At 41.3% G+C, this 10472-nt stretch overlaps 1 protein-coding gene across 1 annotated transcript; it reads left to right on the top strand.

The window, feature by feature from the left end:
• Positions 1-2723: 2723 nt before the first annotated feature.
• LOC102207119 (max-interacting protein 1-like) lies at positions 2724-10436 on the top strand. The gene is made up of 6 exons (XM_005727458.1): positions 2724-3121; positions 4136-4238; positions 4342-4371; positions 5588-5702; positions 8277-8448; positions 8545-10436. Exons 1-6 carry the CDS (start codon positions 2893-2895, stop codon positions 8706-8708), a joined length of 813 nt encoding a protein of 270 aa, XP_005727515.1. The 5' UTR covers positions 2724-2892; the 3' UTR covers positions 8709-10436.
• Positions 10437-10472: the final 36 nt, after the last annotated feature.

The raw sequence follows: 10472 nt of genomic DNA, 5'->3' as shown, positions 1-10472 counted from the left end.
GCTTTTGTTAATTATGACCTTGATGCACAAACTTGTCTAGATCTACTTAATTCTATGATTAAATTGTAATTTTATGTTGTCTTTTAGTTAGCTGATCGCCTCTTCACAAACCTACTGGCTACTGCAGAAGTATGCACAAATACCCTGTGGAGTACTTACATGGGAATCAGTTAAACATGAGGAGATTTTTGATGTTGTTGGACAGTGATGCATCAAAAACTTGAGCCATTTTCACCAGATGGAGTAACACCTCTTATATTAAATACATCTTGGGAACTGTTTACACAGCCTCTGCATCTAATTTCAAAAAAGAAAAAGCGAGCTCCCCTAAAACAATATATTCTATTCAGAGATAATTGTGTGAAGCTGTATAATCAGCATTCAGCCATGATATGAATGGGCGTTGTCATAGTAATCCACTGAGAGGGGGGAGATGCAGAGACAAAGAGAGGATTTGGTGTCTCCAACAGGTGTTCATGTTGGGGGGGAGTGACAGGATCTGAACCTCCACCAAACCCCAAACCACACACACACACATCTCACCTTCTATGAGATGTAATAGGGAGAAAAGTTTTAAGGCAGTGCATTTAACTGTGTAAAACCACCAGCAACAACAATAAAACTAGATAATTAAGAAAACATAAACACGATTTTAAGTTTAATGTAAAAACAAAGACTGATGGTTATTAAGAATAAATAAGGGGGGGGAAAGCTTGCCGCTGACCTCATCCACATCCTGACAGTGCTAAGGAGAGGACGGAGCAGGTGACACACGTCTGGTCTGCTTTATTGTCCTACTGTGACCTCGGGGCAAAGTGCAGCTATTGTTTTGAAACAACGGGAGACTGCTGTGGTACAATGGATAGTCTGAAAACATCATCTTAGCAGGGTAACATCAAATAGAGTCCCCTGCATTTAAAAAAATAAATAAATATATTTGCCTTTTTGACAACACCCAGAATGGATTATTCTCCCTTATGTGTGATTTTTGTCATGTTCTTTTTTTATAAAAGCAAGCCTATACACACTCCAGCACTGTGTGACTTTGCCTCCTCTGTGACAACTGAGCCACTGGTGTAATCCTCAGGCTTTTCAGATTACTCCAGTTGGGGTCACATTCTACACCAACCTACAGCGGGTCAGCTTTCCACAGTCGCTATCAGTGTGCAGCACGCAGAATCAGTCTGCACACAAGCCTCACAGCACAGATGAGTCTTTTCCTGGTAAAATGCTGTCAGTTTCCATCCCCCACTGAACTCTCTGTCCATGTCTCACTCTATTTGTGTGTCCTTTTGAGCATGTGCGTAGCAGTAGATGATGTCTGAGTGCACACTGGCGTTGTTGTTTTATATGCTAAACATGCTCCAGTAACAAAAGCCTTATTGCATATTAGGAGAGAAATATGCAGTGCCTATGAGTCAAAACAGACCTGTATTTGCAAGAATATGTGTCCCTGAAGTGTGCGTCACTGTTTCAGTGTCTATGTGAGAGGCCTCGCCAGGCTTATTAAAGCCTCTATGGGATGGTGTACTCTCTCACAGGCGTCCGTTACAGGCCAGACCACATCTGCAGCGGGCCAGCCATCTGCACCCATTGTCTCAGAGGCACAACACAGCCCTGCACGCATGGCTGGCCTTGTAAAGGCAGTCCCTTTCCCCCCTCTGTTCTCTTCCATTCCTCCCAGTGTGGGGCAAAATGACTTCTTAATCTCTCAAAAGGGACAACAGAAGTGGAGCATCAAGCTCGAAAAAGGTTCAATTTCAAGGTTAATTTTTGAAAATGGCAGATAACTTTAAAGTTTAGTAAAGTAAAGACATTTCTACACAAGGATTGGCTGTGCCTGTTCCTAAAAATCCTTTCACTTGTTTGCAACTTTCCTTTTAATCTCGATGTGAGTTTAGACTGCTTTGGAACCAGGAAAAGACACACAGAAGGGCTGAGGGGGGCAAACAATGAGATTATTAAATGCAAATAATGGCAAACAAACTGCACCTGAACTAATATGAGTTCATTTGATTTACGCCAAGAATCCCCCTCCCCACCTGCACTCCCCTGACAAAACTCAATTTTCCAATCCAGCAGGAAGTAAACGAATCACCTAAAATTATCACATCAAACACCTGAGTTGTACTGCATTCAATCGGCTTTCAAATGTCGCACAGGTATCTGTTTTTTGTGAGGATGGGATGACAACGCGGTGCAACATGAAAGCGACACAAGTAGCTCTCTAAACTGCTATCCCAGTGTACAAATGTGTAAAGAGGTTAATTACAGAGCACATTTAAAAGCATGTGGGAATAGAGTGCGGTTCCAGCATTGAAGCAGGACCATGTGGGGCCCTTTAACAACACAAAAGCCCCAAGTGATTACATATTTATAACCAAGACCAACCCTGGCAGTTGTCCCCGGTATCCAGGTTGAACTATTGATTAGATCTGCCGTTTGATCTTAATGCTTTTTCACTTTTAAACTCTGTTCACATACATATTTAGAGATAACTGAATGCACATGGGAAAAGGAGCATTTGTCATAATTATCCAGTTTATGGCAGCTAAAATAATGCAGCTTTATTACAAATGAAAGCAGTCATTATTGCAGAATGTCACTGGACACAAGTGTGCTATTTGTTACTCTCTTGCAGTATTGATAATGAGGATTTATTATGGCACGGTTGACAATGAATGCAATGTGCATGCGTTAGTGGGAGGGATTATCCACCAAGTAGGGCAAGTGGCTGAGGCTAAGGACTGCAATTCCATCCAGCCTAGTTCATTTCAGTCATCCGCTCAGCGCACAGACGGAACAAGGAGAGCAATTTCAGCGCTGCGTATTTGTCAAAGCCCCCCCAAAAGCCTAAAGTTAAAAAAAAGAAACAAAGAAAGAACAGAAAAAATGGTAAAGTACATGAGACATCACAGCGAGCTGAAACCCGAAGAGGTCATGTCGGAGTCTGATGCGTCCATGGACCAGCAGGATTTCGGAGAGATGTCCGACTATTCTTTCAGCGACGTTATATACTCCAAATGTTCCGCAATGGACCAAATCGGCACTTTTATGAAGAACGTGCAAGTGCTGCTCGATGCAGCCAATTACATTGAAAACATTGAGAAGAACAACGGAAGTAAGTAAACACGGGCTGCAGGGGATATTAACACGTAATGCGCCGAGCAGACAACAATAGAGGCGAAGGCGACAAAAGACGCGCAGCCCGACAGCAGCCCGTCATGTTTTACCTGCTACTGGGAAACCGTGCCGTCTCAATCGGCCTCACTCTTATCCTGCGTAATATGACCACTCGAAGAACTCCAGAAATCACCGAAATTTGGAAGTCGGGAAACAATCGCATAGCGGAGACAGCCTCGCAACAATAGCCTTGCAGCGATCCGCTCCCATTAAAACCGGTGTTTTTGCAGACCGTGGGAGACGCAGCCCGGCTCATAACGCACGGTTCAGTGTATTCATTATATGAACTAGCACAGCCATGCATGTGTGCGCATTTACGTTCATACATGTAGACGTTTATGACACGAGACATCCAGTTTATACTTCTTTTTTTCTATCATTCCCTCACAGCTAATTTTAAGATTGCGCTCCTAAAATATCACATCCACTCGGAAATCTCGCATTTACGCCCTCTCTGATCTGGACTGCAATGTGGGTTTTTTAATTTCCAATGAAAATTCCTAATTCGAAATCCAACTGCGGGTTTGCTCGGCCAGCATCTGCTTCCTTGTATGTGTTGTTCACATGGTTTCCACATGGAACAAATTGCAATGTTCTCATTGGTCAGGATCCATGTTCCCAACGCGAGTGTCACTGCAGTTGACCAATCGCGTGCAGGATTGTGTCTGGCGAGGTTTCTGGGAACAGTAGTTCTTGTGTGATTTGTTAAATTCTTCTTGCTTGAGAGCTGTTTCCAAGCGTTTGCTCTTCAGTCTGGACTGTTCTTGATAAGTTTAAATTGACTTGTTCTAAATGAAACTATATGTATATATGCATGGACATTTTTTAAGGTGTGCTTGTGCATTGCACCGAATTTTAGTCATTCCAAGGATGTGTTGCCATTGCTCAAATCCAACCATCTTCTTCCTTGTAGCATATTTAATCCTCTTTATCTTTTTTCTTCTATCACCAGAATGTGAGCACGGGTATGCTTCAACATACCCCGCAACCCAGATTTCACTTCAACAGAAACAACGCAAATTAAAGAACAGGAAACTGGACAATATTCACAATAGGTAGGTTAAAGTCTGGAAATATATTTATATGCATATGCTGTATTTTGCATATTTAAGCCATGTGACCGTTCTGGTTATATATTTATATACCTATTTTCAACAGGTCGGCACACAATGAACTGGAAAAGAACAGGTGAGTGAAAAATCACAGAGGAGGTCACTTATATGCATGTTTAGGTTATAAACACATAATGCAGACAGGTGAAGACTGCACTAAAGAGGGTAAAATAAAGACAATGAAATATTGCGAGTTATATTTCCTTGACTGTGAGGATGAAGGATGGGAAAAAAACGACAACACGCCCATAGTCGTTAATCGTCTGTGGCAGTTTATCTCAACAGTCGGTTGTTTCGAAATGGAGCTTCAAACTGTTTGCATATCTAAGTCATATGCTAAATATGTTGGCCATGCATTTTCAACATGACTCGCACCAGAGTTCTATAAGTCAGCATAGTATCATCATGGGATTATAAAAAAAGGCCTTCTTTTTATCAACAACTCTGATATTTCATGAGTTGTGTGTGATAGGAGAGTGCGTTTTGCGAGGCAAATATAAGGGAGATGTAAGCAGCACTGTTCCTAGAGGACGTGCAGACATTTCCCCAGTCAGCAAATGAGAACCGTCTGTTTCCAGACAACAGGGCTCCTTCGTGAGAGATTCTCAGCTGCAGGTCTAACTGCAGCTTGCGTCTGTAGCTCCAGGATGAGGCAGCCTCTGCTCTGAAACAAATGTCAGGACACATTTATCCTAAAATTAAATGCCCAGCCATGTGTGACATATTCTCACTTTAAATGATCAATGAAAAGAGGAAGAGAGCATCTTCAAGAAGGCTCATAAAGGACTGTTTTCTATTACAAAATGGTGGCCAATGCAGAAGAAAAGAGATGACATCATGACTTGACCTACATTTTACACCATTTTTTTGAAAGGATAGTGAGTGTCCTTTGCCAGTTTCTGCATTCATTCAGACCACAGGCTCAGAGGCTTTGGTGGATCAGAAATAGAATATCAGGCTGACCTCGGCAGTTTTTAAATCTGGGACCAGACAGATCCATATTTAATTGTAAGGGAGTCAGATGGCATAGCTTATGAGCAAAAGGGATAAACAGATAAAGTGCCAGGATCCATTAACACTTACATCACTCATCATCCTGAATAGAATTGATGAGGAACAATCAAGTAGTTTTTTGCTTTTTCTAATAAGATACAAATCAAATTGGATGAGGAGGTAATAATCTGGCCGGATGAGGATCAGTGCAAATGAATACATTACTGTGCAAATTCATCAGTCAGTTTTCTGTTCATGTATTATGTTGAATAATGCAGATTGCTCTATGTCATTTACAGACGAGCACATCTTCGTCTGTGCTTGGAGAGGTTGAAGTCCCTCATTCCTCTGGGACCAGACTGCAGTCGGCATACCACTCTGGGACTGCTCAACAAGGCCAAAGCACATATCAAGGTGTGGTAGTCTAAGGGAGGAGTGTGGCGCTGTAATGGGACTAAGAGCTGATTTCCTCTCAAAAGTAGTAATGCAACCATACTGACATCGAGCTTTTTCTGCCTGACTGCCGACGTGTTAATAGTTTGGTTAATATCGTTTTGGGAAAGCAGCAGCAACAAGATAACCGTTTAGTCAACATGCCGAAAAAGGCCTTATTCACAGCAGGGGCTTTGACTTGTCGTAGCACGAAAAACACAGGTGATACTAATAACATAATGTGTCCCAGCAAGCCATAGCGGTGTGACGGCGAGCCAGCATGAACTGGCCTGAAATCAAACAGAACTGTCTGCTGTGTTTCTGCAAAGTGGTGAGATTCAAAGGCCTGGATACAGGCAAAGCGTGACTAAGAGCAGGACCCTGAAACCAAAGCAACTAAATTCAGTCATGGGTAATTATCAGTAAAAAAAAGAATAATAAAAGAAAAAGAAAAGGCCTGTTGCTGTCAACAGCAGTGCCGGCATTCTGTTTACAGCAAATTGCTTTGTATATTGGCTCAAACAGGGGGAGAGAGCTGTGTTATTTCCAGCTGCCGCTGCAGGATGAAAAGGTTTGATTTTAATTGTAACTGACTCAGTTCAAACACTAGGAAAGGAGAAGATACGACTAGATAAACACAACATTTATCATAAACTGGCAATAAAGGAACGTTAAATGCTTGCGCGCTGATGGTTTACATGTAAAGTAGGGATTTTTCAAGCAGAGTCGCTTTTCCCAGAACCCCGAGATGATTGGACCTTAAGGCAGCTGCTGTGTGGTTGTTTGAGTTTTTCTTCCCCTTTGAAAAAATCTCCCTGGGGATGTTTGCAGGGCTCACCTTTGCAAGGTTTTGAGCCTTGGTAAGTCTTTGATTAGAACTTGTGTCTTTAACACTGCAGGATAACATCAGAATGGGACACTTAACCTTGGACTTAGGAGCACTGCAGCTATCCTGCTATTAAAACTAGTTGACTGACTGAACTAAAAGAGACTTAAAGATTTCAAACATTCAATGCAATGGCTCCCCTGAGTACAGCAAGCAAACTCAGATCAAACTTTGGTGGAAAGATTGGTGCAGTTTTTTTGCCCCGTCTGTACAGTTTCCAGCTGTGAGCAATAGCTAAAGAATGACTAAGGGCTACAATATGAAAGCAATCCTGGCTTGGCAACAGACTCTGAGAGTTTATCACAGTTGGGGTTAGTGAGTAAAGTACCTAAGATGTCAGCTGTTGACTTTGGACTTGCCTGTTTCACATCCAGGAAATGAGGCTTTTGAATGCTGCTGCTTTGTATTTTTGGAACCAGGGGTTGTGCAGTACAATAAAAGGTGGAGCAGGTGCAACCAATAATAAGCTCTGTTGAGCTGCAGAGAGAAAGGCTAGCACTACTGTCACTTATGTGGAGGCTCCATTATACCAAATTCAATTATACAAACACACAAGTCTATTTAAACGTTACTCAGAACTAGCAGGTCAAAAATCTTACCCTTCATAATATAATACCACAAATACATTTTTGTCATATTTATGTAAAATGAAGCAGGTGTCACAGCCAAATAAATCTTTATTTATATTTCAAGCTAATATGTCCCAAATGCTTATTATCTTAACAATATAATAGGGGACATTACATGAAATGTAATACGCAGCTTTTGCCAATAGGAAAAGCAGTCCTTTTTCAATTAATTACTTTCCCCCAAAATCACTGTTCATTTTACACATTCTGCCACTTGGAACTATAAATGTGCAGCTGTGGAGAAATTACATTAGTTTCAATGTACACATAAGCAGCAAATCTTGTTCAACTGCTGGTTTGTGTGCAAATTATCCAGACTGTGCTGCTATAGTTCCATATATGAGCTTTGATTCATGGGACAACTGGGCGTAATGACCGGGATTATGTGATCTTATATCCGTATAATTACAGAGGTTCATAATTGAATTTCAGGACTTTGGTTATTTCTTAGCTTAACAGCTACAATTGCAGTAAACAACTTGAAGTACACACATCCAACAAAAACTACTGGAAATCATAAGTGGACCTAAACTGGACTGGAGTCCAAGTTGGCGAAGGTTAAATGCATAAATTAAAACTGAGAGGGCCAAAAGCAAAACGCTCTTGTCCAAAGCAGGACGGGGTGACCTTTAGATTCATTTGTATAGCGAAGCTCATAAAATGAATTCTCTTCCTTCTCCATCCAGCCATATTTCACTTTTATCCACCACACACAGACACCATCTATTCCCTTAGATCCCATCCAGCAACTTGCTGTCACTGTGTTAAATAATTTATTGGAAATATCGCATTTTACAGCAGCCATATATATGTACATATTACCACATTATCAACTCGCTGCATACATGAGAATTCTGCCATGCTTTCCATATTATGTTAAACATGAGGAACATTTACAGAGGTGTAGTGATAACGATATCTTTGAAAATGCTTTTTGAAAACACCGACTGGGATGGTTAAGAACCTCACAGATCGCCTGACATTGTTGTTAGGTTTCTGCATAATGCAGTGCTTTTAATTCTTACTCGTGTCACTTTTTAGAAACTTGAAGAGATAGACCGGAGGAGTCAGCACCAGCTGGAGACCTTAGAGAGGGAGCAAAGGCACCTGCAGAGGCAGCTAGCTCTGCTGCAGACCCACGGAGAGTGGGAGCGCGTTCGTACGGACAGCCTGGGTTCCCGCATGGACTCTGATCGCTCAGAGTCTGACAGAGGTTAGTACTTGCACTAAAGGCTTCATTTCATTTCAAATGCAGAGACTGATTTGTATTCATTGGCTTTTTTTTATGTGTCTGTGTGTGTTTGAGCAGAGGAAATTGAAGTTGATGTGGAAAGCACTGAGTTCTCCCATGGAGAAATGGACAGTGTAAGCACCAGTGGTGCAAGCGACCTGGATGACCATAGCAGCCGGCAGAGCTCCGCCAGTGATGAGGGCTACTCCACTTGCAGCCTGAAACTGGCCTTTTCTGCTTAAAGCACCAGCCTATACTTTCATTAAGCTGCAGTCTTTTATGGCTTTTACCTGTCAAAGTACCAGCCTACAGCTCCAGTCTCCCTTACCGTTTAGCTAATCTGTCATCAGAAGAACCAGCCCCTATCCTATCTTTACCTGACAAATGAAACATCTCCACCCAAGAACCAGCCTTAAGTTCAGCTCAAGTCTGAAAGTCTAAAACAGTCTCCTTCCAAAAACCAAGCGGCTCCAATTTACACAACCACAAATCTCCAGCAATATACGGTTTCCTTACTTTAAAAGATGACTTAATCAATCACCCGAATGTCCCTTTACCCATTACCAGCTTGAAGCCGCCATACCTGCACTTGATAGTGATCCTTTAGAGGACCCATGAATGCACCTGTGTCAAACACTAAAGGCTAAACTGTACCTTTAGTGAAGTTGATCCTCAGAAACCAGCAAAACAGACAAAAAAATCCCAAATACCAGCTAGAAACTCACCATTGGGAACGTTCGCTCCATTGCCTTGTAAAAACAAAAAAAACATGGCCCTTTTTCTTTGGATAATGTATCCAGATAGCACTTCTTGTCAGTGTCCAAGTCAGAGGAAAGGGCTAAAATGTCTGCATTCCAAAATGTTTATCATACTTCTATAACCTCTGCTTTAGGACCCACCAACATCATCGATCCATGTGGCGTCCCTCTTCTTAAGTGACATACAGTCAGATACAGAGAGGTGGTGCAGTCCACCCTTGTTATTCTAATTTATTTTGCATATAATATTTATTTTTGGTATATTTAATTGTACTGTAGCTAGGTCTTGGTCATGCTTGAATGGGGAAAAAAAAACCCTTGCTGTTAAATTCTTTTATTATTTTCTGTTTCTAAATGTTTACCAAACTTACATGATGTAAAATCCCCACTGAAGCAGTGCTAGTTTAATGCATTACTCGAAATGCTTTCACACTGTGAGTGAATTAAATTTTTTTTAGACAGTAATAAGCTATCCCGCACTTGTCCAAGCACAAAGCTCAAGCAATAATGCCTCTAGTTTTAATAGATCTTCAGTGTTGGCTGGGTTTAGCACATTATTCTGTCCGTCCAACTCCAAATTATAGTTTTCCACTTGCTCCAGCGGTAGTACCAGCTATTCATAATCAACAGTGAAATGATTGTAATGGACTCGAAACGCTATGGTGCATGTGTATTTGAATGTAGCCTTTCTAATCATGTTGTAATGTGCTTTTGATTGAGTCTTACAACCATGTGTGTAGCATGAACCACATAAACACCACAGATTTTGGTTTGTACTTCATTGTTTAACTTTTTTGTTTGTATCGTAGCAGAAAAAGCTAAAATCCTTGAAATCTGGAGACTTGATAATTTGATGTGTATTTGACGCAAAGAATTGCACTGCTGAGCTATTCAAATCCATGAAACCAAATGAGACCATTTATCTGCATTCTTCTGATCCAGTTTCTAAGTAGATCACCACCAAATTGTGTCTTAAAGTGGGTATATGACTCTTGCACCTGTAACCCCCAACATGTTTGGGAAACTATAAAATGCACTATGAAAATGACTTTTGTTAAGGAAGTACGTTGAAGCACACCCCCAGAATGTTTTTCTTGTGCTTAATCAGCCATCCAAGGTGACTTTTTTGCAAAACATGTGCTGCTGGTCCCCTGCTTTGTTACAGTTCCTGATAACTACCCTTGAAATCTTAATAAACCTCTACACAGAAAAACCCCAATCCTGTCTATTTTAATCCCTACTTTTAAC

The sequence above is a fragment of the Pundamilia nyererei genome, unplaced genomic scaffold (genome assembly GCF_000239375.1).
Source record: "Pundamilia nyererei isolate P.nyererei 1_Seehausen unplaced genomic scaffold, PunNye1.0 scaffold00024, whole genome shotgun sequence".
Classification (NCBI taxonomy): Eukaryota; Metazoa; Chordata; class Actinopteri; order Cichliformes; family Cichlidae; genus Pundamilia; species Pundamilia nyererei.
The sequence above is the reverse complement of the archived record's forward strand: the minus strand, read 5'-3'. Positions and strand labels throughout refer to the sequence as shown.